Genomic DNA, 27,285 nt, shown 5'->3' with positions numbered 1-27,285 from the left:
TGGTATAGGTGAGATCTAGCCAGATTCCAAACTGCATATAAAATATTGACAATTTCAACTCAGCCCTTGATATTTCCCAATCCCAAAGAGCTGCTGACAACAAAGAACCCCTCCAGGGTCTTTGTTAAGTACACGTGTGTTCTGGTGAGGGTGTAAACAAGTGTGTGAGACAGTAGGAAGGATGCATTCAATGATTTCTAAACAGCGTGGGTTAAAAGGTCCAAGGTCGCAGAGAGCCCAGAGGCAGCCTCCCCAACTTTTAAGATCATGGCTGGGAGACCTACTCCCTTACACAAAAAGATGCTACTCTGTTCTTCCATGCCTTTATTGGTGACAGCAATGGACAACAACAATGCCAGGCATAGCAAGATACCCTGGCCCAGCACCTGGGGTGGGAAGCAGGCACTGCAGGGCCACTGGCACATTCAGCTCCAGCATAAGATCCACTCTACCCAGGCCACGTCCCCGAATGGGGAGGAGGCCATTTGTCCAGTTTGTATGTATGGATCAGCCTGTCTGAGTGTCTGGGACGCTGCCTGCAGGGTGCCCCTGTCCTTGGCATGTGGTAGGGGCTGGTGTGAATACAGCGTGGCATCCCCCGGTGGACGGCCAGGCCCCGGTGCTGACCATGGGGGATAGGGCTGGAGACTGGAGGAGGCAGGGGGCCAGGCACAAAGTTCACTGCGGGGCTACATCCTACAAAAGAACCAGCCATTATCAGAATGGGCTTCTGGCCAGGGTGAGCCCAGCTCTGCCTTCAGGCAGTTCTGGTCCTCCAGGGTGAGTTTCTCTGGGCTTCAATTTCCCCATTTGCAAAATGGCAATACTACTTCCCCTACTTCCAAGTCAGGAAATTGTGACAATCAATGAGCTAATTAATGAGTCTACGGATGCTGCTCCAGACTCAGCTGTGACTGAACCCAAGCCTGGGGGCACAAGGGCTACCCAACTCCTCTCAGCCCACCTGGACACAGGAGGCTAGGATGGGGGAGGTTCAAGGGGATGCTGGGAAAGGTGTGCTGGGAGGTTGTAGAGGCACCTACCTAAGTGGGGTGGCATCGAGCAGTCTTCTGTTGGATTAAAGTTGAAGAATTCATGGGGTGGGAAGGGCTGGCCTGGGAAAAAAGGGGGATCCTGGGGCAGGAGTGGAAACAGAGGAGGTGGGGAGGGCTGAGGAAGAGGGTAGGGAAAATGCATGGGAAGGGGTAAAGGAGAGGGTGGGGGCAAGGCCAGCTGCTCCCTGAAGGCTGGGGTCTGCCCCTGGCTCCCCTGGAAGAGATGATCCGGCTCTGGCCAGTCCTCAATCCATGGGTCTAGGAATGGGATGGTTGTTTTAGGTAGGCCTGGGGAGCCAGGCCGCCCTGAACTGTGGCTGTCCACACTTCTAAACCTCTACTCCCTCCTCTTGGAGAACACAGCACCCTCTACTTCCTACACAGGTTTCCTCATCCCCTCTCATTTCAGGCCAAGCCCAAGCTGCACTCTTTCTTCCCTGCCTGTCTCAATAGTCAGTGGATTTGCCTTAGTTCTGACCTCATGCTCCCCTCCAGTCTCCTCCCTCTGTTGCCCAGCTCCTGTATCTTTAGCTTTTTCCTCTCCCAGCTCCTTGCCACAGACCAATAAATAAGCTTAGTAAACCTTCTCTCTTAAAAACAAAGATCCTGTCACTTCCTTCTCCCAGTAGGCCCTTGTTCCTTTCATATTTCCTCCCACAAAGAGTATTTTGCCCAGGTGCCATTCTCTCCATCAACTGCTCACTACCTCTTTTAACCCTACTCCACTCCTTCAACACTTATCCTATGAAATGTAACCACTTCCTCACTTCCTGACAAGTCACGTGGCCAAGAGCCTCTGTCCTCCCTGAAAGTGACTCTACCCTTGTCTCCTTTTGTTTCCTCCATCAGCCCCTCTTCCCTTCCAACTCCAAAACATGGCTATTGTTTTGCTCTTTCCGTCTGTTCACATTCATGCCCTCAGCTGCCATCTCCCTGCTGGGCATCACTGACTCGAAATCTACTCAACATCTTCACAGTACCTCAAAGAGATCTGCCCTAACCAAACTCACCAACTCATCCTCCCACCCAACTCTTCCCTTTGATGTTCCTATTTCTGTGGCTCCAAACTGGATTCAGAAGACCTGAGCCACGATAAACTAGCCTTACAACCTTTAGAGCAACCCTTCATTTGTTGGGGATCAGTTCTCCAACTGATTTAGATGAGATTTAGTTCTCACCTAAAAAAACAAAGAAATTGGACTATTATATAATCAAGATCCTAATTCACTTCCCTGATGCTCCAACTCCAGGCTAAAAGTGACATTCTTGACCTCTCTATGCCCTCACATCCCTTAATGCTACTACAGCCTTCTAACATGACTCGTGTCTCCAATTCAATAAACACTATCCTGTAGGTAGTATGTACACAGCAATTGTCCTAGACAAGTGGCTTAAAGGGATGAGTTGTCAACAAGTGAGGCAGGAACCTTAGCCTTGGAGGACACGATCCAGGGCAGAAGCAGACATGGAACAATCACCCACGACGTTCCCTTTATAAGCAGGCAGGAACTGAGGGGGTGACAGCACCAGCCAAGGGGCTTCGTTGTTTCTGCCACACTGTCTGGATTACCTTTCCTCTGTTTCTGCCTTTCCACCCCCCACATCTACTCCTGTCTAAAAGTATTCCCATTCCTTTTCCGTTTATCTGTAGCATAAGGGTCTCTGACATGCTGCCTTATGTGCTCAATGCTCACTCACATACACATAGATGACCACACGGCTAGACCATACAGAAACCCAGGGGAAGGAAGGAGCACTCAGGATCCACAACGGTCCTTCAAGGGGCCTCTACTCCCCTTGAGGATCTCTGTCCTGTTGTTTATGAGCCCTATGCTTTGAGGGCCCTCTTTGCATCACTACCGTCCCCACTTGTGGTAGGGCTCACCATGGGGATAGTCACGCTTTGGCAGCTCCACACCCCAGGCATCAGCCACGTGGGTCAGAAGCAAGTGTGAGAGGTGGCGGTGGGCATGCTGGTCCCAGTGGACACCGTCCCGGTGACGGTGCTGTACTGCATGCCGGAAATGAAAGTGGAGATCCAAGACATCGAAGCAGTGGTCCCCAGCCAGTGTAGCGCTGTAGAAGTTCCCTTCAACCACATCCCGCCGCAGAGAGCCTGCCAGGGGCTGGAGCTGAGTGATAAAGTGCAGCATCTAAGAGCCACAGAATGAAGCAGGTTTGGAAGGGAGGGTCCTCTATCTACCAGTCAGCTGCCCCGTCCTCTATCCTAAGGGGCTCTGGTCACTTGCCTCAGGCAGAAGGAAACCCCCAGTGACACGCTCTCCTAGGGGCATTGCCATGTTCCACACCAGCAGGCAGGAGTCTGGCAACACCTGGTCCATGCGCATGAACACCCGCTCCAGGTTCTCTCGGTAGCTCTCCATCGAGCAGCGGCCATACCTGTTGGGTAGCACAAAGGGTGGGCAAGAGCACAGGGGTGGGTGGCCTCTGAGCCATACCTCCACCCCTGGTTTCCCTCTCCCCCCGCCCCAACCTGGAGAGATCCCAGAGGCAGGAGTTGATGATCACCAGGTCCGGGGCAGGCCCATATGTCAGCTCCTCCAGGATTCCCTCGAGGTACTCGGAGTAAACGCGGGTGAGGAAGTAGAAGCGTACAAGGTGGTGGCCAGAACCCGAGCAGAACTGGCGGACCTCTCGGTACTGTGTCCCGTTGTGCAGCTCACCCAGCTGACCCCCAGCCATCAGCTGGTCCTGTTCAAAGCTCAGCTCCCCCTGCCCACCCCCCGACCCAGCTGGTCAGACCCATGCCAGGGAGGAGGACCCTACCAGGCCAGAGTCTGTGCCCACCCACCACTGGCATGGCCACCAAGCTTCCCTCACCTTGGCTTTCAGCTGGGCGGCTGTGAGCAGTGAGTCTTTCTGGAGCAGAAGCACCAGGTCTTTGTACACAGCCCGCTGGACTGCAGGGAGACAGAGATCCTGCGGCTGAGGCAGGCTGCACTCCACCCCAGCTCCTTCCAAATCCAGGCCTCCCATCTTCCCAGGGCTGGGGCTGCCCAACACCACCTTTGTGGAGTGTTGACTTAGAGACAGAAGAGAAGGTGAGGTTACAAAGTCCTGGCACTACCTCTGTTCCTTCTAGCTGTACATCACTTCTCAACTCAGTATATAGTGACCCAAGATCACCTGGCAGAAATAAGTCAGCCAAGTCACCCAAGAGACAGACAGCACAATCCACTGCTTCCATGAGGGACATTGTGGGGGACTGTCAGGAAGAAAAATGCTGAGCAAGGATGGGGTGAAAAGCTTGACAGGCTACATCTGTCAGGACACCTGTGTAAGGCGTTAGGGAAATAAAAAGAGAAAACCTACTGGACTGTTCCAGACTAGGTATCAGGAAGGAGATTTGAGATGGAGGCAGAGGGTTCAGATGCAGAAAACAGGCTGCAGGTGTGGGACCGGGAAGTGTGATTCTAGAAGGGCACTCACTTGAGTCCCCCAAGATAACCACGAACTTGTTGTGTAGCAGCTGCTGGACTTCAGAGGCCTGGAATTGGACCATGGTGCTTCCCAGCGGGCGACGCGCTTCCTCGTTCTCCAGACAGAAGACCATGCCGCCGCCAACAACGACGGGCTGCAGGGTGGAGACTCAGGACAGGTTGGCTCCAGGGCCCACACGGAATAAACGAGACCAGCGGCGGCCCCTTCAGGGCTGCTCTGGGCTACAGGGACCAGGTGGCGTTAGCAGAGTGGGGCCCATGGTGGCGCCGGTCTCCATTACACTTGGCACATGAGGCAGGAGGTCGCCAGGCCCGCAGGGCTCCAGGACACCGAGGCGCTTCCCGCGCGGTGCAGCCCTGCGCCCCGCCACGTGCCCGCCGCCGCCCCGCGCATGCGCGCGCTCGCTCGCGCCAATTACCGAGTCCCGGGGCGCCGCGCCGTTCACCCGCGACCCGGGCAGGCCCGCACACCGCGCGCCACTCCCGCAGCGGGGTCCGGGCCTGGCCTCATGTTCCCGCGCCCGAAGAGGCCGGTCGCTTCAGCACAGCCTCTGCCCAGCAGAGCCCGTGCGTCCCGGTTAGCGGTCGGTCCGCAGCCCGACGCCCAGCACTCTCCATGCGTGAGTCGCGGAGGCCCGACAGCGCCTGGGCCCTCCCCGCCCCGGGCTGCGACACTCACAACTCCCACTTCCGGTCACCCATGTCCTGCTCTGCCCGACCCCCCAACGCCCGAGGGGACAGGAAGGCAGCAGGGGTGGCCGCCGTGGGGAGTAGGAGCCAGGGCCGGGCCCACCCGGGCGTGGGAGGGGCGCGGCGGCGGCCAAGTGCAGCCGCCCACAGCGGTGACGGCCGTGGCCGCGGCCTCGCCACGTGACCCGAACGGGCGGAAGCGGAAGTGCCTGCCTGGAGCCCGCGCTAGGTGCGTGTCCCCTCGGCGCTGGCTGGCTGCCACCTGCACCAGCTATGGACTGCTACACCGCGAACTGGAACCCGCTTGGGGACTCTGCCTTTTACCGGTGAGCCGCCCCGCCCTGCCTCCCACGGTCTGGCTTATCCCGCTCGCCCGCCGGCTTGAGTCTCTGAGCGAAGCCGGACGCGCGCGTCGCGGTCTCTACGGCGCTGGGGTCCGCCCCTCGCCGGCTCTCCCGCGGCGTCTACCACTTAACACGCAGCCACCTAGGGCCGGGCCTTCCCCTTCTCCGGAGAAGGAAACTGAGGCAACCGTCGTGGTCACACAGGTAGCGGCACAGCCCAACTGAAGCCCAGGGCTGTCAGCCTCTGGAAGGATGCTCAGATCACGTTGAGGGTGGCCGCCCACGGGTGACAGTGAGTGATCGGTCTCCTGCCGGGAAGTGCTGCTGAAGTCAGACCAGGGGTGCTCCTACGGGGGCCTGCTTGCACGGCGGGCGGGGTAACAGTGCTGACCAAGGCCGGGAGAAGGAGGCGAATCGCCACTAAATCCAGAGGCAGCACGAGTGAGGACCCCCTGCTAGGGGCAGCCCTCTTATGGGAGTCGTGGAGTCCTAAACCACTAATCTTTCTAAAGTGTAGACTGATCACATCATTACCCTAATTAGGATTTTTTCCAATGACTTCTCTTCTTTGAAAAACAAAGTACAAACTCCTCGTGTTATATCTATAAACGGGCCTTATTTGTCTTTTCAACTTCGACTTCAATTTCTTCAACTCCTACCCAAATCTGTGTTCCAGTTGCACAGAACAGGATCCCAACACATCATGACGTTTCAGGGCTCCCTGTGTTCACACCAGCCTGCAGTTCCTTCTGTGAGCACTAACATTTCCCTCTTTACTTCACTGGAGAATTCTTACTCATCCTTCAGGACTTAGTTTAAGGGTTCATTCTGAAACCTTCCCTGATTTAAGCCCAACAGACTTGACTTTCAGCTGACTTTCCTTTGGGTCTCACAAGACCCAGTGCTAAGGTCTGTTATGTATGGCACAGTAGGGCAATGTTTGTATAGGTTTCTTCTGCTAAAGCAAATTCCTTGAGGGCTGAGAGCATTTCTTGCATCTCTTTATCTCCAGTGCATATTTAGAACAGTGCCTGCTATGTAGTGGTTGCCTAGTAAAGTTTAAAAAAATACTTTATTGATTGCAACTAAAGATCACAAAGGCATCTCGTTGGGGTCTTATTTCAATAGAAGACAACTGTTAATGCTAGTGAAACTATATACCATTGTTATTCACATGTTAAAACTTTTCACTGTAATCTTTAATACACAAAATGTCAGCCCTTAACACTTCTGAGGTGGACAAATGCCTTGATGCAATTTTTAGAGATCTGTTGCATTTGTTGTTTATTTCTGATTCTTATAAATGTGCCTGTACAATGTGAAAAAAGTTGCAAAAATAAAAATCAGGGAAGTCAGTAGGAAATAAGTGATTTAAACTTTTTGTGGAGAAGGGTTGTCAGTTGACATAGGTAGCGTGTAATTTGGTGTTTACGACACAGCATATACTTTTAAAAATATTAACTTGGGGCTTCCCTGGTGGCGCAGTGGTTAAGAATCTGCCTGCCAATGCAGGGGACACGGGTTCGAGCCCTGGTCCGGGAAGATCCCACATGCCACAGAGCAACTATGCCCGTGTGCCTGCAGCCCGTGCTCTGCAGTGGGAGAGGTCACTGCAATGAGAGGCCTGCGCACCTCAGTGAGGAGTGGCCCCCGCTCACTGCAACTAGAGAAAAGCCCGCGAACAGCAATGAAGACCCAACGCGGCAATCAATCAATAAAAAATTAATATGTATTACTTTTGAAAATATATGTTGCCTACACAGGCTTATTAAATAGAGTACTGAAAATGGTGACCTCATTGCCATAGAACTCCTGGTTATCATATGAAGTCTTAGCTTTGTTTATACACCAATAAAATTTTACTATCTTTTTTTTTTTTTTTTTGCTGTATTGGGTCTTCATTGCTGTGCGGGGACTTTCTCTAGTTGCGGCGAGCAGGGGCTACTTTCATTGCAGTGCGTGGGCTTCTCACTGCAGTGGCTTCTCTTGCTGTGGAGCACAGGCTCTAGGCGCGTGGGCTTCAGTAGTTGTTGGCTCGTGGGCTCTAGAGTGCAGGCTCAGTAGTTGTGGCACACAGGCTTAGTTGCTCCGCGGCATGTGGGATATTCCCGGACCAGGGCTCGAACCCGTGTCTCCTGCATTGGCAGGCAGATTCTTAACCACTGGGCCACCAGGGAAGTCCCTCAATAAAGTTTTAAATTAGTGTAAATGTTGAGTACATGCTATAGACATGATCTGCATGGCTAGCCTACCCTTACCTGTACTGTACCGCCAGAAGGGAGTAGAGGTATAAGCCTTGCTGCAGACGATGTGTTGCTCTTGGTAATGGGTGTTGAGCCTTTCTATGTACTAGACACCATGCTAAGTACTTTATGTGTATTAAATTGTCTAAGTCTCACAGCCCCATGAGGTAGGTATCATTATTTTAACCCCATCTTACTGATGAGGAAACCAAGGCACAGAGAAGTTAGGTGACCAGGTTACACAGATAGTGGAGCCAGGAATTGAGCTCGGTCTTCTTCTAGAACCTGTGTTAAAGCATAGGGTTTTTGTTTTTAAGTAGGAAAATAAAATAAGTAGAAAATATTTTAGGTGCAGATACTAGGTTTATTTGTATTTGTGCATAACCTTATGCCAAGACTTAATACATGTTCAAATAAGTGAATGAATGATAAACAGGGTGGCGGACATTTCAAGTCCTATCTACAGGATGGGATTCTTTTGCATTGGAAGTAATGTTCTGGAAAAATCACTAATTTGGGAGGGCAAGGAGAGGTAATGGTGATTAGTTCTTATGAGGCTCCAGAATTTTAACCATTTTTATTCTAAAAACCCAGTTTGAGATAATACCATTAAATAATTTTGCCCAACCCTTTGCCACACTGAATGTATATTGGGCCAATAAAAAGACATGGACCCTTTCTGCCCTCAGAACTTATAGCCAGCAGGGAGACAGTTGATAACCACTAATGACTCTGTATTTGTTTGATCATAAGCAGTGAGGTAAAGGAGAGTGTAGGGTCCTCAGAAAGCATATAACAGATTGGTAAGTCAGAAGAAAAGAAGACTTTCTGAAGGAAACAATACCCCATCCAGGAGATGAGTAGACCTAGGTGCAGGGAATGGGATCCAAGAAGAGCATATACAAAGGTCCTGAAGCGAGAGAGACAGGGACACTCTCAGTGACCTAAATAGAGAGAGCCAGTGTGGCTGGAGTGCCACAGACAAGGAGACAGGGTAAGAGACCACTTTATCTGAAGACCAGTGAGAAGCCTAAGTGAAAGGATTGATGTGATTGGATTTGCAGGATGTGTGTGTGTGTGTGTGTGTGTGTGTGTGTGTTTTAAGTTCCTCCTGGAGGCAATGGGGGGACAAGTTGGAAGGGGCAAGCAAGAATGGAGACTGGTTAGGAGGCTGGTGGAATAGACCAAGGAGAAGTTGATGGTGGTGAGCACTGGAGATGGAGAGAAGGGGACCAATAGGAGAGATATTAAGGGGGTAAAATTGAAGGACATTGTGATGAGTTGCATTTAGTAGGGAGGAGGAAGAGCAACAAATCGAGGATGACTTGGATTTTTGGCTTAACATAATGAGAAAGGAAGAGTGAGTTTGGTGGGGAAAAGGGTGAGCTTGGTGTTGAACACAGTGTTTCAGGTACTTTATTTTTTAATAAATTTATTTTTATTCATTTATGTATTTATTTATTTTTATTCTTGGTTGCATTGGGTGTCTGTTGCTGCACACGGGCCCTCTTTAGCTGTGGCGAGTGGGGGCCACTCTTCGCTGCAGTGTGCGGGCTTCCCATTGCCGTGGCTTCTCTTGCTGCAGAGCACCGGCTCTAGGCGTGGGGGCTTCAGTAGTTGTGGCTTGTGGGCTCCAGAGCGCAGGCTCAGCAGCTACAGTGCACGGGCTTAGTTGCTCCGCGGCATGTGGGATCCTCCCAGACTGGGGCTCGAACCCGTGTCCCCTGCATCGGCAGGCAGACTCCCAACCACTGCGCCACCAGGGAAGCCCTTAGAAACATCCTTTATGGTGAAGGAGACCGAAGATACATTTCGTACTTGTGGAACTCTTCGTAGAAGAGAGGTTGACTGTTTTAGTTGGTTTTATGGCTTTGTACGTTTGTCTGTTTTGCACGTATAAACGTGAACATTAAAAAAAACTGTGGTTAAATGCACATAATATAAAATTTACTATATTATTCATTATAAAGTACAATTCAGGAGTGTTAAGTATATTCACATTGTGCAGTCAATCTCCAGAACTTTTTCATCTTGCAAAATTGAATCTCTAGGGCTTTCCTGGTGGCGCAGTGGTTGAGAGTCCGCCTGCCGATGCAGGGGACACGGGTTTGTGCCCCGGTCCGGGAAGATCCCACATGCCGCGGAGCGACTAGGCCCGTGAGCCATGGCCGCTGAGCCTGCGCGTCCGGAGCCTGTGCTCCGCAACGGGAGAGGCCACAACAGTGAGAAGCCCGCGTACCGCAAAAAAAAAAAAAAAAAAAATTTGAATCTCTATACCCATTAAATGATAACTCCTCATTCTCCCATTCCCCCAGCCCTGGCAACTACCATTCTACTTTCTGTCTCTATGAATTTGACTACTCTAGATAGCTCATACAAATGAAATCATACACTATTTGCTTTCTTGTGGCTGGCTTATTTCATTTAGCATACTGTCCTCAAGGTTCATCCATGTTGTAGAATGTATCAGAATTACCTTCCTTTTTAAGGCTGAATAATATTCTTTTGTATGTATATACCACATTTTATTTATGCATTCATCTGTCAGTGGACACTTGGGTTATTTCCTCCTCGTGGCTATTGTGAATAATGCTGCTATAAACAATGGTGTACAAATATCTCTTCGAGACCCTGTTTTCACCCAGAAGTGGAATTTCCGGATCATATAGTAATTCTGTGTTTAATATTTTGAGGAATTATCCTACTGTTTTCCATGACAGCTGCACCGTTTTACATTTCCAGCACAAGGATACTTTAGTAGTATTTATTTTTAAGGCAGGCTGGAGTCAAGGGATTTCGGGGGTGATTGTGGTCTCTCTTCGGGGCCTGGGGATTTTGGAACTGATGGATTATTCCCCAAGGCTAGACCTGATGCGCTTCTTCCTCCACAGTGATCTGACAGCTCAGCCTGGACAGGCTGGAGATCATCTATTTTCACACAAGCTCTTCTCTTACTGCAGTGGACTGTGCTTTTCCAGCAGTTCAGCTGCACTGCAGCAGGGATTTTGTCACTGTTTCCCGGAGGGGGCTGGAATTGAGACTACCATACCTGCTAGATTTAGTGATTTTCTGGTATTAGACCCAGGGTCCATTTACTGCTGCTCTGGGGATTTCCACTTCCAGGACCTGCAGGTAGAGGAGAAATATGTAGCTGACCTTCCTCACGGAAGATATGGCCTAGCGTCACAGAGTTCTCACCTCTAGACTTTTCTGAGATGCTGCTCTCAGTCTGTCCATCCACGCCCCAGGCCAACCTCGAGGCATAGCTTGAGTCACCTCACTGTCCCTGAGAAGCCTTCTTTACCTTGAAGGCTTGAAGAGGTGGCCCATGCTTTGCTGCTCTTCGCTCCCTGACCCTTACTCCTGTACCCGTATGCTTCTTTCCCACCCCAGTCTGTGTCGATGCTAACCTCCTGGACTGCAGCAAAAGCCTCCTTGGGTCTCTCCTGCCAATCGCTGACTTCACCTTGTGCTTCCCAGAGAGCTGGAAGTCATTGCCTAGAAGAGTGTAGGGTTCCCCTGACGAAATCTGCCTGTTGTGTTGCCAACCTGCCGAGGAGGTGTGCCCCGTCTCCCTGCCTTCTCAGAAACCATGCGCTGTCCATCCACCCTCCCGCCACCATAGGTTTCTCCAGCTGTTGTTACGCAGGACCCCCTGCATCAAGGTCACCTGAGGTGCTGGCTGCACGCAGCTTCCTAGGCCAGATCTACTCCATTATCTCTGGGTTGGGTCCTAGGAATTTGATCTGTATTTTAACAAGCAGCCAGGTGTTTCTTTGCTGCAGGAAAATTTGAAGACCTCTACATTGTTTTCCACGATCCTTACCCCCAAGGGCTCCCTTTCAGACCTCAACCTCTATATTCAAATCTCCCCATCCTAACAAAAAATAAACTTCCCTATTCAAAAAATAAACAAGTCCCTCCTCCTCACCTCACCAAAGGTCTGAAAACTGCCACCTATACTTGCTTCCATTTTCTCTCTTCCCACCTATCACTCACTATGGTCTGACCACCCTCTTCTCAGTGACATCCTGTTACTGCACTGGACACAGCTCAGGCCTCATTTGAGCTTGACTGCCTGGGGCATTGGATAGAGGTGACCTCCCTTTTTTCTTGGAATTTGTATATAACTTTTTACAGTGAAAAATTTTAAATGTACAACAGAGTAGGAATAGTAGAGTGAATACCCATAGCCATTGTTTAGGCTTAAAAATTGTTATTGTGTTGTAATACATTTGCTTCAACTACTTGTAAGTTTAAAAAAATTTAAGAAAAAGTTCAAATATACGTAAATGTTCTAAAAGTAGTGTAGTGGACATCCATGTGCTCATCATCACCCAGCTTCAACAAGTGTCAGCACTTTGCCATTCACTTTTCATCTACCCGCCCCCCATCCCTCAACACACACACACTTTTTGGGACCATTTAAAAACAATATCCAGACATCTTTTCAATCAAATACATTTTCTGCTATATTTTAAAGTAAATTATAGGGCTTCCCTGGTGGCGCAGTGGTTGGGAGTCCGCCTGCCGATGCAGGGGACACGGGTTCGTGCCCTGGTCCGGGAGGATCCCGCGTGCCGCGGAGCGGCTGGGCCCGTGAGCCATGGCCGCTGGGCCTGCGCGTCCGGAGCCTGTGCTCCGCGACGGGAGAGGCCACAGCAGTGAGAGGCCCGCGTACCACAAAAAAAAAAAATAAATAAAAAAAAATAAAGTAAATTATAGTCACACCTTAAATGTCTATTACTTTGAAAAAAAAAGACAGTTTCCTAGAAAACTATAGTGTTATTTCACACCAAACAAAATGAACATTTAATATCATCTAGCAACCAGTCCTTCTTCAGACTTCTCCAGTTGTCTTCAAAATGCCTTTTTATAACTGGTTTGTTCAAATTGAGACCCAAATAAGAATTATTCATTTGCTTACCCACCCCACCCCACGCCCGCACTGCGTGGCTTGCGGGGAATCTTAGTTCCCTGACTGGGGATCGAACCTGGGCCCCCGCGGTGAAAGTGCTGGGTCCTAACCACTGGACCACCAGGGAATTCCCTGCTTATCTCTCTTAATTAAGTCTCTTGTAAACTTGAACATTATCATCCTTACTCTCACCCCTACCCTTTGTTTTCATGACGTTGACTTGTTTTAGAGACTTAGTCGCTTTCTGGATTTGTCCCCTTGCTTCCTCGTGGTGCCTTTGAACTTTTTTCTCTATCATAGCCTGTATTTCCTGAAACTGTGTGTTAGATCTAAAGGCTTGATCAGATTCAGGTTGACATTTTTGGCAGAAACACCTTGTACAGTGATGTGTGTGTGGTGTTCATCTGGAGGCATCATTGTATCGGGTTGTCTGCTACGAGGGAAGTTGAGATTGACAGGTAGTTTGGAGGCTGATGGCCACATCCTCACCCGTTTTCCCTCCTGTGACAAGCAAGTGGTCTGTGGAATGTGACACAGTTAATATCACTGTGATTCTAATTAGGAGACAAACCATACAGTGATTTGATTTAGGGGAAGTTTAGTATAAAGAACTATTAAACAGTGATAACAAAGTAACTATAAGATAAAATAAAACTGTCCTTTCCTAGGGCTGAGGAGAAAGGAAGGACAAGTTGGGGGGCGGGGAATGCCCTTCTCAAGCTGGGGTTCCTACCTCGCTGGGGAAGGTATAGTTGCAGCCCACTGGATGGTGGGGGAGTTGCTGGTTTGCCTGGGCCAGAGCTGGTCCACAGTCACTGGACAAGCAGGAAGCAGCCCTCCTGGGCACAGATAGGGCACAGGTGAGCCATAGCTGGTGGCCAGGTTCATGGGCTTGCACAGGGGGCACCAGTATGAGCAGGAGACCTGGAGCATGCCGTGTCTTGTGGAGAGAACCACGGGAAGGTGGATGCCAGTCCAGGCCAATGCTGTGAGGTCACCAAGGGATTGTGTGTTCTGGGTGCATGGTATCACCAGATGTCCTCATACCCACACTGCTGACTGACCTTGCAGCTGCTGGAAACAGCCAGAGACACCCCTCCTCCTACAATATCCCTTTACTACAGGGCCCTCTACTGAGAAAGCTTAACATCTAGCTCTCTGTGGAGCATGTATTGAAGGATGAATTTGGAGCTGGGAGGCAATAATTTGATAACTGGCACAGTCCATTCTTTGGCTGATCAGCTTCCACAAGTGCCCTCTACACTTCAACTCCCTCACAACAACAAAACAACTTTATATTTCTGCTTAACAAGATACCATCCTTCTTACAAGTAAACTTCTTTTTCCCAAAGTGAGAAGACATACAGTCTTAACAGTCATTGTATCAATCACTATATTAGTTACTCCTCAAATTGAATTACAGTCCCACTGAATATTCTGTTACCTAAAAATTGAATTTTAAAGTTAACCTCTAATAATTTGTGTATAAAATAAAAATCGGAAGGAGAGAAGATAGTGGCTGGTATATATATATAAACGCATGCATACAACAAACACAGAGAAAATACACAAAGTGGCTATAGTCTTCATTTCTGTAACTGGTCACAAGATCATAGTATCTATGGCTTCCTTTTTCAACTACCCATCCCATATTTCCCTTGCTCTCAGCCAGAACCTTCACTGCTCTGCTCTTTACATAGTGAAGTGACCCAAACCTCAGTCATTCTGCTTTTTTTGATTGCTGAGGTTTTTCATTAACCTTTTTTGTTAGACACGGAAGTACTAAGAGGTGCCCCAGAGGATCCCTTGGGTTTCAGACAGTCCTCCTTGCCTCCATTGTGTAGCAGCAGCTTGATTTCCCCTTGGCCATCAGGATAATCACTTCAACCAGTAAATTAACCCCATTTTCTTGGCTGTTGTTTCAGTGGCATAAGGAGCCCCAAATAGCAAGGTAGCACCCTTTATATATATATATATATAAATATAAATTTATTTATTTATTTTTTGGCTGCGTTGGGTCTTCGTTGCTGCCTGCGGGCTTTCTCTAGTTGCGGCGAGGGGGGGCTACTCCTCATTGCAGTGCACGGGCTTCTTATTGCGGTGGCTTCTCTTGTTGCGGAGCACGGGCTCTAGGCGCGCCGGCTTCAGTAGCTGTGGCAGCACACGGGCTTAGTTGTTCCACAGCACGTGGGATCTTCCTGGACCAGAGCTTGAACCCGTGTCTCCTGCATTGGCAGGCGGATTCTTAACCACTGCGCCATCAGGGAAGTCCCCAAGGTAGCACTCTTATCTTCTAATTCAGTGAATCCATAGTTGTGTCCCCTGGTGGAAACATTCTCCCCTTGGAGACTAAGCTCTCCAAACCAATAGGTCTCAAAGTTAGTGAAACTGGAAGCAATATTTTAATGAGAGTCATTAGGTGTAATAGTGAGAGGAGCCACTCCCACTTCCACTCCTTGATTCCAGGTCCCCCATATTCTGACTGTGGAGGAGATAATACTATATAATGGTCTCTGATGCAAAGCATAAGCTTGCATCCTGTAAGACAGGGCCCCATACTTTTAGGATACTGTCTCCCAGTGGGTGCTTTAACTGAGTCGTCAGTACATTTAGACCAGCCACTTCTGGGTAATGGGATATATGGTAAGACTTGTTGATTCTATGGACCTGAGCCCACTGCTGCACTTCCTTTGCTGTGCAGTGAAGTCCTTGATTAGTCGCAAGGCTTTGCAGAATGCTACAACGGTAGATGAGACGTTCTGTTTATTTATTTATTTATTTATTTATTTATTTATTTTGCTTGTGGTGCGTTTTAGTTGCGGCATGCGGGCTCTTAGTTGCATTATGAGGATTCTTAGTTGTGGCATGCACACGGAATCTAGTTCCCCGACCAGGGATCGAACCTGGGCCCCCTTCATTGGAAGCATGGAGTCTTACCCACTGGACCACCAAGGAAGTCCCATGGTACATGAGACATGCTGTAAGTCCACGATGGTAGGTGCTAGCAAAGGCATTACAGGTAAAGAAGACAAATCCACATCCAGAATATGTATTCCAGTGAGGACAAATCTTTGTCTCCTCCATGATGGAAGAGGTCCAGTGTAATCGACTTGCGGACTGCTCCCCCTGGGAATGGTGCCATACTGGGACCATGTATTGGTCTCTGCTCTTGGCCGATTAACCACTCAGCAGTAATGTTAGCCAGGTCAGCCTTGGAGAGGGAGGCTCCCAAGACATATACCTCAAGTGAGAGCATAACAGGGTCTTCAAGTAGAGGAAGGCTAGTCTCCTCGGACACAGGAGGGCAAGCTACTTCCACTGGTAAGGAAGACTCAGAATGACTTGGGGGCTCAAGATTGTCAGTTTCATCTGGGTCTAACCAGTTATCTCCCTTCCAAGTTTCAGGATTCCTTTCTTTCCTAATTAGTGCCCTAACTTTCACATGTGCCAGAGAATTTAACTGTCATTGTTTAACAACCCATAAGATTAAACTCTGTCTTTGATTTTCAGCAGTAGCAGCTGTGTGACTACAAGAAATAAGAGATTCTTTTAGGCTGTTACAGAAGCTTTCTGCTTCTCAGACCGTGACTGCAGCTGAAAGTTAATGGACCTAACCTTGTCATTTTCTCTTTGTAAATGTTCAAGTACACTCAAAATAACCCATCCACACCACAGCCTTTATAATCATCGTTATTGCCATACAGTCAAGCACGTGTTTGACTTGGCATTTCACTACACTGAACTACAGGTTTGGTTAATTGTGATGCTGCTGCACGCAGTGGGTTACTAGCATCCGTTTTGCATTGTCAGGGAACACGGCACTGCACCCAAGCCCAAGCACATGACCAAACCAGTCCTCAAATCCCATCTTTAGGGGTCTGTCTCCTGGGGCCACTCCCTGCACCAATTAGTCTGGGTCCAGTCAAGAGATGTAGACTGGGCAAGTTTAATAAATGTAAGGAATTATTAAGCTGTCATAAAGAGTAACTATAAGATGTGAGAAATTTTTATATGGTAGCCTAGGGCTAAGGGAGAGTACTCAAGAAACGACAAACTTGGAAGGAGGGACCTTCCCCAGGCTGGGGTTCATTTCAGACCTCAGAGAAAATACAGTTGCAGCCCGCCGGATGGCAGTGAAGTTTACCGGTTTCCCTGGGCCAGAGCTGGTCCACAGTTGCTTGGCCAGCAAGAAGCAACCCTCTGGGGTTCAGCAGGTAGGGGCCACAGGTGAGCTGCAACTAGGGGTCAGTGGTGTGGGCGTGCAGAGGGAGTTGGGGAGCTGATGCCGGCAGCCTGGAGCACTTAGTGTCTGTAAGGCAAGCCACAGCCAGTGATTGGGTGCATGGTTGTGCAGAGGGGGTCAGTGGAAACAAGGCTACGGGCAGGGCAGTCAGTGGCCTGGCATCTTGGCATGCAGAGGGAGTAGGGCCTGGTGTAGGCAGGAGGCCAGGAATGCCATGTCTGTCCAGGGAGCCAGTCTGGGCAAGCCTTGGAGGTTGCTGCATGGCTGGTCAGAGCACCACCAGATGTCCTCACACCCTAGCTGCTGGGTGACTGCCCTGCTGGAAGCAGCAGGAGAAGCCTCTTCCTCGTGCAGTGTTCCTCCAGTGCCCTCTACTGAGGAGGCTTAACATCAGGCTCACTGTGAAGGAGAAATTCTTAAAAGAATACTGTCTGTTATCACAAAACACATATGGAAGAGTGAATTTGGAGCTATGTGTCAGTGAATTGATAACTGGCATGCTAGGTCTGTTTGGATATCTATCTTCCCATCAGATCTAATCTAAGGATTTTAGTAACAAAAGGTCAAAAGAAATGTACATGGGGTTGAAAAATTCAAATAATGCAAAGGTATATAGCCTACAAATTGTCAGTCTCCCTATTCCCCTCCCCCATTCACCACCCTCTCCAAAGGTAACCACTGTCTCTCCACGCTGGCTCAGTGTGGAGGCCTATGAGAGTTCTTCTATGTATTTACACACATACGTGTGATTATATGTAAATATGCTTATAAAAATATGTGCTCAGTTTTTTATAGTGTAAGTGGATTCATATGGTTCATACTGCACTGCAGCTTGCCTTTTTTTTTACTTAACAATATATCTTAGAGGCCACTTCATGTCAACATACCCAGTCACTTTGTTAATAGGCACATAATATTCCCCAAAATGGGCATAAGTAGTTTATTTAACCAGTCTCATTTTAATGGGCATTTAAGGAGATTTTTCCAGGATTTTTAAAAACTATTTTAAACAGTGCTGCAGTGAATTCATACCTTTGTGTACTTGTGCAAGTAGTTTCATAGGTTAGACTCTTGGAAGGAAATTGCTAAGATAGAGTGCATACACATTTAAAAATTGGATACATAAGTGCTTCATTCTCTTCCATAAGGGTTGAACCATTTTACACTCCCACCAATATGTAGGAAAGTGTTCATTTTTCCACATCTTCAACAATATTCCATGTTATTTATTAACCTCTTAATTTTTTGCCATTCAGATAGCCAAAACATAAAAATAATTTTTAAATTCATATTTACTTAGTTGTTAAGTATGTCTGTTCATATCCTTTGACTATTTTTCTATTGTGTTGTCTCTACTGATTTGTAAAGGAGTTCTTTACGTGTTCTCCGTGATAACCCTTTGTTACAAATGTTACAGATTTTTTCACAGTAGTCACTTGACTTTTATGTATTAATGTTTAACATACATATGTTAAGTTTTATGTGATAACGTCTATCAGTCTTTTCCTTTTTAATTTCTGGGTTTTGTGTCTTACTCTGAAAGACTTTTCCATAGTTCACATTATGAAAATATTAGCTTACATTTTTCTCAAGTTTTTTATGTTTCGTTTTAAAATATTTTCACAGTTATGATATAGCCCTTGACCATTTTTCTTTTACTTTTATTTTCATTTTTTTCACAATTAATTAGAGCTTTTTTAAAAAAGTATTTTTGTTTTTATTTATTTATTTTTGGCTGCATTGGGTCTCCGTTGCTGCGCGTGGGCTTTCGCTAGTTGCGGCGAGCAGGGGCTACTCTGTTGTGGTGCGCAGGCTTCTCATTGTGGTGGCATCTCGTTGCGGAGCACGGGCTCTAGGCACGCGGGCTTCAGTAGTTGCGGCACGCGGGCTCGGTAGTTGTGGCACATGGGCTTAGTTACTTCGTGGCATGTGGGATCTTCCCGAACCAGGGATCGAACCCATGTCCCCTGCATTGGCAGGCAGATTCTTAACCACTGTGCCACTAGGGAAGTCCTTAACTTTAGTTTTTAAGTGTATTCAATATCTGATATATATATCTGTTTTCATATTTTCAAATGTTCTTAAATATTATCCAGTATTTTCTCTTTCAGATGACATTTTTTTGCCCCCCCGAGATGAACTGTAGAATCAGTTTGTGCTTCCCTACCCACCAGAAAATTGGACTGATTTTTAATGGAATTCTCTTGCATTTATACATCCTTTAGAATATTTCTTCATGTCTTCTATATCCTTGAGTAAACTGATTTGATTTTGCAAAAAATGTTTATTAGGTTTATTCTTCGGTGTCATAGTTTTATTGCTATCAAGAGTTATATTTCTAATTAGTTCTTGCTATGGTATAGAAAACTAGTTGGTATAGAAAAAAATATATTGATTTTTGTTGATCACTTACTGAGCTCTTTCTTTCATTGTTCCATAGACTGCTTTGGATGTTCTAAGTAGACTATCTCGTTATTTGTAAATGAATAGTAGCAACCTCATTCCTTCTTCAAAATGGAAACCTCTGGGGGTTTTTTCTTAAATTATTTTGGCTAGAATGCCGAGAAGAATGTCAATAGAAAGAAATGATGGACATCTTCCTGATCTTTAACGGGAAGTTTCCTGAAATGATACTAGCCGAAACACCCTCCTTCTTGAACATTGTCTTCTCTTGGTATCCTGGTGTAGTGTCCACTTCTTCTCTGTCCCCTTTTCCCCACCTCCAGCCTTCAAATGATGGCATGCCTCAAGCCTCCTACTCTGTCTTCCCATGCAGCACGTCTCTTGGTGATCCATGCATATCTCAGATTGCAGTCATCTCGTGCCAGTTTGCCAGTTTGTAATTTCAGTTACCTCCTGTGAGTCAAGCATTCATATATTGGCATCTGCAACCCAGGACTCTCCCTAGCTCTAGGCTTACTAAAGAGCTCCTCTTGGATTTCTTTCAGGCACTGCTCACTCAGTACCTCTAAAACTGAGTTCATTATCAACAGGCGTTGAGCTGGACCCCTGGGTGTAAAGCCCATAACCAGATTCAGTGTTAAGAACCAGAAATAGAAGAAAGGCTGTCTATCCTGGGAGGCCCTCCTGGAGGGTCTTATTTCCTGCTAATGCAGGCTCAAGCCAACCACCCCACCCTAGTCCCACCTCACTTTGTGCCCTGGATATTGGCCACACAGCCTGCCCTCCAAACACCCTCTGCTCCCTCACCTGCTATCCCTAAGCATGCATGTGGTCAGCTGGCCTAGCTGTTTCTAGTCATCACCCCCCTCCCTGCCCCTTGGGGGGGAACAGATGGAGGCATTAGGGGCTCCTCTGGGGCTCAGCCCATTTGGATGCAGGATCATGACGAGTCTAATCTCTGTTTGTCACTGTGTGGGCAGGAAATATGAGCTGTATAGCATGGACTGGGACCTGAAGGAGGAACTGAGGGACTGCCTGGTGGCCGCTGCGCCCTATGGGGGCCCCATTGGTAAGTTTCCCCTCTGGCACTGCATGCTCTGGGACCGCGGGATGAACTTGGGGTCCTTGCTGTTGGGTGGTTCTTGCTGGCATATGCTACCCACCCCCACTCCACCCTACTGAGATGCTTTTAATCCTGGTTCTCGGGAGGCCTGCCACATGTGGGGCGGGCCTAAGGAGCTAGTTCATAAGGCCTGCTTCACATGGGGTGGGCCTGGGCAGCTAGGACAGAAGGTTTCTTCTCAAACCACAGCGCTGCTGAGGAACCCCGGGAGGAAGGAGAAGCCTGCCAGCGCACGGCCAGTTCTTGAGATCTACTCAGCTTCTGGTGTGCCTCTGGCCAGTCTGCTGGTGAGCACCCTGCCTGCCCTGCGGCTGGGGGCTGGACAGGGTTCTGCATCCCGAGGACAGCTTCCGGAACCTCCCTCTCCTCTGCAGTGGAAGAGTGGGCCCGTGGTGTCCCTGGGCTGGTCAGCTGAGGAGGAGCTGCTCTGTGTGCAGGAAGACGGGGTCGTGCTGGTTTATGGGCTTCATGGTGACTTCCGGAGACACTTCAGCATGGGCAATGTAGGGGCCCCAGGGGGCTGGGGAAAAGGGATGGAGTCTGGGAATCTGCGGCTCCCTCAACCCACGGCCCCTCTCTCCAGGAGGTGCTCCAGAACCGGGTTCTAGATGCCCGGATCTTCCATACTGAGTTTGGTTCTGGGGTGGCCATCCTCACAGGGGCCCACCGCTTCACCCTCAGTGCCAACGTGGGCGACCTCAAACTCCGCCGGATGCCAGAGGTGCCAGGTGAGCCCTGACACCCCTGAGGCAGCATTCACTGCCCACAAATGTGCCTCCAGTCCATGGGACCATCAGAGGCAGAAACTGTGGGCTCTGGTCAGCCTGAGGTTGTCCTCTTCCCTGGCCGCAGGTCTGCAGAGTGCACCATCATGCTGGACCACAATGTGCCAGGACCGAGTGGCACACATTCTTCTGGCTGTAGGACCTGATCTTTACCTCCTGGATCACGCAGCCTGCTCTGCAGTGGTGAGAGGCCTTGAGTGGGAGTGAACTGGAGGGACTGGGGGAGGCAGTGGGAGGCTCTGAGAAGTCAGTATCTTTGGTGTCCTCCCCGGCCCTGCCCCAGACACCCCCTGGCCTAGCCGCAGGAGTGAGCAGCTTCCTGCAGATGGCTGTCTCCTTCACCTACAGACACCTGGCGCTCTTCACAGACACAGGGTACATCTGGATGGGGACAGCGTCTCTCAAGGTGTGATCCTGGGACAACACAGGGGCACCATGCCTTGTCTAGGAAAGATCTCTTGTGGGTAGGGGAAGGGCTTTTGAACCAGACTGGTGACTGTTGAGACAGGACCATGACATTCCCTGCACCCTTTCAGGAGAAGCTGTGTGAGTTCAACTGCAACATCCGGGCTCCCCCGAAGCAGATGGTCTGGTGAGGATGAGGGTGTTATCCTGGGGGTAGAAGTGGACATAGCCTTGTCTCCTGGGACAAGTTGATTCATCCTGTCTACTGACCCAGCCAAGTGGAGCTTGAATGTTGTCTTCTCTGCCAGTGCATATTTGAGGGGCCAGTCCCCTGTGGGCCCCAGATACCCCTGGGAGTTGACAGCACAGGATGAGAGGGAAGCAGACCGGTCAGCCAGAGGAATGGGATAAGCGGCAGCAAGCCTATGCAGGGTTGTCCCAAGGCAGAGCGATGTGGGAGACATGGCTGTGGACCAGGCATCCCGTGTGTCCGTGTCCGTGTGTGTGTGTGTGTGTGTGTGTGTGTGTGTGTGGTGCTGTCCACAGGTGCAGCCGTCCTCGCAGCAAGGAGAGGGCCGTTGTGGTAGCCTGGGAGAGGCGGCTAATGGTGGTGGGCGACGCACCTGAGGGCATCCAGTATCCTTGGAGGGCTGCTGGGGGTGAGGAGGGGGAAGGAGGGTCGCCTGCCCTGCGCCATCTCTGGGTGCTCTTAGGAACCTTGACCAAGCTCAGGTTCGTGCTGGATGAGGACTCCTACCTGGTGCCTGAGCTGGATGGGGTCCGCATCTTCTCCCGCAGTACCCATGAGTTCTTGCACGAGGTTCCAGGTGAGGCCCTCATAAGAGCACCGGGTGACCCAGGGCAGGGGCTCCTCGGCACCACAGCTGCCCTGGGCCGGTGCCCCGGAGTAGGATCAGGGTACTGAGGTAGGGATGAGGGTTTCCTGACCCCCTTCCCCACTTACCAATTTCCTCCCAGTGGCCAGCGAGGAGATCTTTAAAATTGCCTCAATGGCCCCCGGAGCGCTACTGTTGGAGGCCCAGAAGGAATATGAGGTAAAGCCTTGGGCTTCTCCTTGGGCCTCAGGATGCTGTCCTTCCCCTTCCCCTAATTGGCCCAGCCCATGCCCCTGCAGCCAAGTGCTACCTGTCAAGACAGGGGTCCAGACAGGACATTGGGCTGGGCTGGGCTAGAGAGAGCTGGCTCAGGTGGATTGAAGGGACATGGTGTCCTTCGTGTGGTGATAGGGAGGGGCAGGGAACCCCCAGTCTAGACACAAGTCAGGGCTCTATTGAGAGGTCTCAGGGCCCTCACAGGCAACTGTGGGCTGCTATGGGGGTGTGTGTGGGCACCTTGCGGGGACTGAGTGGGCTGAGGGGATTTGGGGCCTGGCCTCTGCAGCCTTCCAAACCAGCCCATTTGAACCACAGCCCGGAGGGGTTAGGGGCCAGACATGGAGGTGTTCTCAGTCATGACTCACTGTCCCTGGCACCTTCCCCCCTCCCCAGAAAGAGAGCCAGAAGGCGGATGAGTACCTACGGGAGATCCAGGAGCTGGGGCAGCTGCCCCAGGCCGTGCAGCAGTGCATCGAGGCCGCGGGACATGAGCACTGGCCAGACATGCAGAAGAGTCTGCTCAGGGTTGGGCTGGATGGCAGGGCTGGAGGGAGGGGGTGCTGGGCAAGGGTGGGCTGGCAGAGAGGGAAGCTCTCTCTTGCCCTCTGGCTCTTTTCAGGCGGCCTCCTTTGGAAAGTGTTTCCTGGACAGATTTCCACCCGACAGCTTTGTGCGCATGTGTCAGGACCTTCGTGTACTCAATGCCATTCGGGACTATCACATCGGGATTCCCCTCACCTATAGCCAGTATCCCCAAGTGTGCTGACAGGGTGTTTACTTCCAGGGGTGGAAGGGCAAGGGGATGGAGATGCCTCCTGAAGGTCCTTGGCAAATAGGACTTATCTCCCAACTGGATCCTTAACCAAATAAAATGCAGATACAAGCAGCTCACCATCCAGGTGCTGCTGGACAGGTACAGCAAGCCCAGGGTGCTGGGAGGAGGGCCGTAAGTGGGTGGGCATTACAGCCCCTGGTGTGCTCTTGTGGTCACTGCTCGTGATTCATTTCCTTGGGATCTGGGAGGCTGGAGTTACAGGCTGGGACCACTCTGCCCTCTTTCTACCCCACTTTATCCCTTGTGCCCTCCACCTCCCTTGTCTGCCAGGCTTGTGTTGCGGAGGCTTTACCCCCTGGCCATTCAGATATGTGAGTACCTGCGGCTTCCTGAAGTGCAGGGCGTCAGCAGAATCCTGGCCCACTGGGCCTGCTACAAGGTGAGGATATAGGACAGGGTTTAAGGGCATTTAGGGGCTTACAGGCCCTGGTGAGGTGTAGGAAATAAGTGTAGAGCTGAAAGGGTGGGTCCTGATCAAGGCAGTGGGGGTGGGGGTTAAGGGGTGAGAGCCAGGTTTGTGTGACACCCCCTTCGCTCTGCAGGTACAACAGAAGGACGTGTCTGACGAGGATGTTGCTCGTGCCATTAACCAGAAGCTGGGGGACACACCTGGTGTCTCTTACTCTGACATTGCTGCACGAGCCTATGGCTGTGGCCGCACGGAGCTGGCCATCAAGGTGCGGGTGCCTAGCCCTCCCTGGATGCTCTGATGTGGGTGTTAGAGGTCCCCAGGCCAGCTCCTTCTCTCTGTGCCTTCCTCCCCACCCCACAGCTGCTGGAATATGAGCCACGCTCTGGGGAACAGGTTCCCCTTCTCCTAAAGATGAAGAGGAGCAAACTGGCGCTAAGCAAGGCCATCGAGAGTGGGGATACTGACCTGGGTGAGCAGGGTTTGGGTGAGGACAAGGCTGGGGACCCTGGGCTGAGGAAGGGGCTGGGCTGGACCCTCATCCCACCTTATTGTCCCATAGTGTTCACGGTGCTGCTGCACCTGAAGAATGAGCTGAACCGAGGAGACTTTTTCATGACGCTTCGGAACCAGCCCATGGCCTTAAGTTTGTACCGACAGGTGTGTGCAGGGGGCAGCGTGGGGTGGAGCCTCCTGAGCCCTTGAGTTGGCTTTGCTGACTGCCCACCTGCTGTGGCCCCAGTTCTGTAAGCATCAAGAGCTAGAGACGCTGAAGGACCTTTACAATCAGGATGACAACCACCAGGAGCTGGGCAGCTTCCACGTCCGAGCCAGCTACGCTGCAGAGGAGGTCTGAGGGCCGCAGGGCGGGTGGGGCCCACGGGCTGGGCCGGTGGTCTGGCTCCTTCTCCAGGAGTCTAGGCCTTGAATGCAGCACATACCCCATTTGGTCCTCACTGTGGGGGGAGAGCTTGAGAAGACATGAGGCCAGGCTGGGGATTGGTCCCAGGGGAGCTGGTCTTTCCATTAGGGACAGCAGAGCCGTGTGCCCAGTGGCCAAGGCTGGCAGTGGCAACCCTGGGCACAGCGATGGGGGAGAAAACCATAGCCTGGGTGGGAGGGCCGAGGTCCTTTGTGCTATGAACTCAGGTGTCCCTTCTTGCCCTTGCAGCGTATTGAGGGGCGAGTCGCAGCTCTGCAGGCGGCAGCCGATGCATTCTACAAGGCCAAGAATGAGTTCGCAGCCAAGGTTTGTCCCGTTCTTCTCTAACAATCTCCTCTCCTCCCCTCCCGGTCTTCCCTCCTTGTCCCTCTCATCCCTGTCCTGCCTTATCCTTGTCCCCAGGCCACAGAGGATCAAATGCGGCTCCTACGGCTGCAGCGACGCCTAGAAGATGAGCTGGGGGGCCGGTTCTTAGACCTGTCTGTACACGACACGGTCACCACCCTCATCCTCAGCGGCCAAAACAAGCGTGCGGAGCAGCTGGCACGTGACTTCCGCATCCCTGACAAGAGGTAGATGAGGGCCCGGTGTGCCTATAGGTCCCAGGACCCCCTGCCCCTCCTGGAACACCTCCATCCCCAACTTTCCCACAGGCTCTGGTGGCTGAAGCTGACCGCCCTAGCAGATCTGGAAGACTGGGAGGAGCTAGAGAAGTTTTCTAAGAGCAAGAAATCACCCATCGGCTACCTGGTGAGATGGGGCCCTCCCTCTACCCCACCTCCAGTGAGGTAGTACTGGGGAGAGGGCCAGGCTCAGACAGTCTGTTCACACATCTGTTCAGCTCTCCCGCAGAGCTAGTGGGAGCTTCCTGGGCCAGGCACATGGGAGGATGGGCCTGAGTCTGCCTGCAAATGTTGAGGAGGAGGGAGAATGAGCTGCTTTCCCAAAGGAGGGCCACAAGGGACACCACGTGCCTGAAGGAAAGTCCTGTTTGGGAGGGAGGGGCACAGGGAGGGCACATATGTGAGGCAGTGGAGGATGTTGAGGGGTTTGTTTTCTGTGGCAGGTGGTTCAGAGGTGTGGTGGGTCGGTGGGATAAGGGCAGCCATGAGAGAAAACTCAGGCCCTGGGAGGGCAGGAAGGTGCCTGCTGTGAGTGAGTAGCAGTGGATGGTGGAGTGGACACATGGAAATAATTGGTCCCAAAGCTCTAACAGATCTTTGTGGTAGGTTGTTTCTGCCCAAAGAATGTTGAGATCACAACTGTTGTATGTGTATGTTGGGTGGGAATGGGCGGGCATTATACAGACTGAAGGGTATATAAAATACATTGGGATAATAAATCCACTGGACTTTGCTCATAAGAGAGAGAACAGGAGGTCTCTGCCTTATCTTCCCTCTCCACCCTCTCCCTCTCCTAAGCCCTTTGTGGAAATCTGCATGAAACAACACAACAAATATGAAGCCAAAAAGTATGCTTCCCGCGTGGGTCCCGAGCAGAAGGTCAAGGCCTTGCTTCTCGTTGGGTGCGTCTGCTGAGAGCCCTAAGGGTGCTGGGTGGCTGAGCCAGTGGGCTGATGAGAGGCATGGTTTGTGCCCTTGGGCAGCGCAATACCATCTCCCCTCCTGCTGAAACCCCAGGGACGTGGCTCAGGCTGCAGACGTTGCCATCGAGCACCGGAATGAGGCAGAGATGAGCCTCGTATTGTCCCACTGCACTGGAGCCACAGATGGGGCCACGGCTGACAAGATTCAGCGGGCCCGGGCTCAAGCCCAGAAGAAGTGAGGGGCCTACCTGCTCATCTCCGCAAGCCCTGGGCCTGGCAGAAGTGTCACTGCTCATCTAGCTCTTACCCCAGAGCAAAGCCTGAAGAGCTGGGGTGAGAATGAGGGTTCTGGTTGTAAATAAAGTCGAAACATTTTAGAGTACTTGTCTATGGAAGTCCATTCTAAGCAAAAGCAAGCTGGAGGCAGAACCTTCCAGATACCTCAGCAGAACCATGTGTTTGATTGTGGGGTACTAGAGAGGGAGCTTCTCCAGTGATATTTACAGACCCCTCTCCACAGTTATCAAGGAAAGTCCTCTCAAGCCCACAGCCCCTAGGAAGATTATGGGGAAAGGTGGCACAAAACATAATAAGCACCAAGTCATCAAGAACCACACTGAAAAGCATTATACACACACACACACACACACACACACACACACACGAAACATGCTAAACACTTTACCATTGTTTTCATTTATTCCACAAGACAGCCCTGTGAGATAGTTAATATCACCCCATCTTACAGAAGAGGATCGAGGATGGGG

General features: G+C 50.6%; 2 protein-coding genes across 7 annotated transcripts; one reads left to right on the top strand and one right to left on the bottom strand.

Annotated features, from left to right (window-relative positions):
* Positions 1 to 309: 309 nt before the first annotated feature.
* On the bottom strand, positions 310 to 5,334 carry PCED1A (PC-esterase domain containing 1A). 4 transcript variants are annotated; one of them, XM_067707661.1, is made up of 8 exons: positions 4,936 to 5,334; positions 4,506 to 4,650; positions 3,897 to 3,976; positions 3,550 to 3,788; positions 3,305 to 3,455; positions 2,941 to 3,208; positions 1,044 to 1,313; positions 310 to 696 (listed from the first exon to the last, which is right to left on the bottom strand). In XM_067707661.1, exons 2-8 carry the CDS (start codon positions 4,627 to 4,629, stop codon positions 449 to 451), a joined length of 1,380 nt encoding a protein of 459 aa, XP_067563762.1. In that variant the 5' UTR covers positions 4,630 to 4,650; positions 4,936 to 5,334; the 3' UTR covers positions 310 to 448. The 4 variants fall into 4 exon arrangements, with proteins under 4 accessions (XP_067563762.1, XP_067563763.1, XP_067563764.1 ...); XM_067707662.1 differs by lacking the exon at positions 4,936 to 5,334 and having other exon boundaries at positions 2,941 to 3,187; positions 4,506 to 4,848; XM_067707663.1 differs by lacking the exon at positions 4,936 to 5,334 and having other exon boundaries at positions 3,897 to 4,098; positions 4,506 to 4,641.
* Positions 5,335 to 5,401: 67 nt separating this feature from the next.
* On the top strand, positions 5,402 to 26,900 carry VPS16 (VPS16 core subunit of CORVET and HOPS complexes). Of its 3 annotated transcripts, XM_067707658.1 has the most exons (24): positions 5,402 to 5,532; positions 20,338 to 20,426; positions 20,670 to 20,767; positions 20,855 to 20,983; positions 21,064 to 21,208; positions 21,333 to 21,448; positions 21,549 to 21,671; positions 21,802 to 21,857; positions 22,217 to 22,306; positions 22,403 to 22,497; positions 22,649 to 22,725; positions 23,179 to 23,310; positions 23,405 to 23,532; positions 23,663 to 23,698; positions 23,891 to 23,999; positions 24,163 to 24,297; positions 24,393 to 24,501; positions 24,592 to 24,689; positions 24,772 to 24,879; positions 25,201 to 25,278; positions 25,375 to 25,544; positions 25,626 to 25,722; positions 26,394 to 26,497; positions 26,613 to 26,900. In XM_067707658.1, the coding sequence occupies exons 1-24, from the start codon at positions 5,480 to 5,482 to the stop codon at positions 26,755 to 26,757; spliced, it is 2,520 nt and encodes an 839-aa protein (XP_067563759.1). In that variant the 5' UTR covers positions 5,402 to 5,479; the 3' UTR covers positions 26,758 to 26,900. The 3 variants fall into 3 exon arrangements, with proteins under 3 accessions (XP_067563759.1, XP_067563760.1, XP_067563761.1); XM_067707659.1 differs by lacking the exon at positions 21,549 to 21,671; XM_067707660.1 differs by lacking the exons at positions 5,402 to 5,532; positions 20,338 to 20,426; positions 20,670 to 20,767 and having other exon boundaries at positions 21,140 to 21,208.
* The last annotated feature ends 385 nt before the right edge of the window (positions 26,901 to 27,285 follow it).

This window comes from Pseudorca crassidens, chromosome 15, assembly GCF_039906515.1.
Source record: "Pseudorca crassidens isolate mPseCra1 chromosome 15, mPseCra1.hap1, whole genome shotgun sequence".
In the NCBI taxonomy this organism is placed as follows: domain Eukaryota; kingdom Metazoa; phylum Chordata; class Mammalia; order Artiodactyla; family Delphinidae; genus Pseudorca; species Pseudorca crassidens.
This window is presented reverse-complemented; position numbering and strand designations above follow the sequence as displayed.

What these genes read in the sequence shown, in the direction of transcription:
- PCED1A (XM_067707661.1), bottom strand. Translation starts at nt 4,629, where the DNA reads ATGGTCTTCTGTCTGGAGAACGAGGAAGCGCGTCGCCCGCTGGGAAGC. An exon ending in GGTTATCTTGGGGGACTCAA is followed by an intron (nt 3,977 to 4,505) that starts GTGAGTGCCCTT and finishes GTCTCCCTGCAG; the next exon opens with TCCAGCGGGCTGTGTACAAA. An exon ending in CTCGATGCCACCCCACTTAG is followed by an intron (nt 697 to 1,043) that starts GTAGGTGCCTCT and finishes GTTCTTTTGTAG; the next exon opens with GATGTAGCCCCGCAGTGAAC.
- VPS16 (XM_067707658.1), top strand. Translation starts at nt 5,480, where the DNA reads ATGGACTGCTACACCGCGAACTGGAACCCGCTTGGGGACTCTGCCTTT. An exon ending in TGGGGACAGCGTCTCTCAAG is followed by an intron (nt 21,672 to 21,801) that starts GTGTGATCCTGG and finishes GCACCCTTTCAG; the next exon opens with GAGAAGCTGTGTGAGTTCAA. An exon ending in AATCACCCATCGGCTACCTG is followed by an intron (nt 25,723 to 26,393) that starts GTGAGATGGGGC and finishes CCCTCTCCTAAG; the next exon opens with CCCTTTGTGGAAATCTGCAT.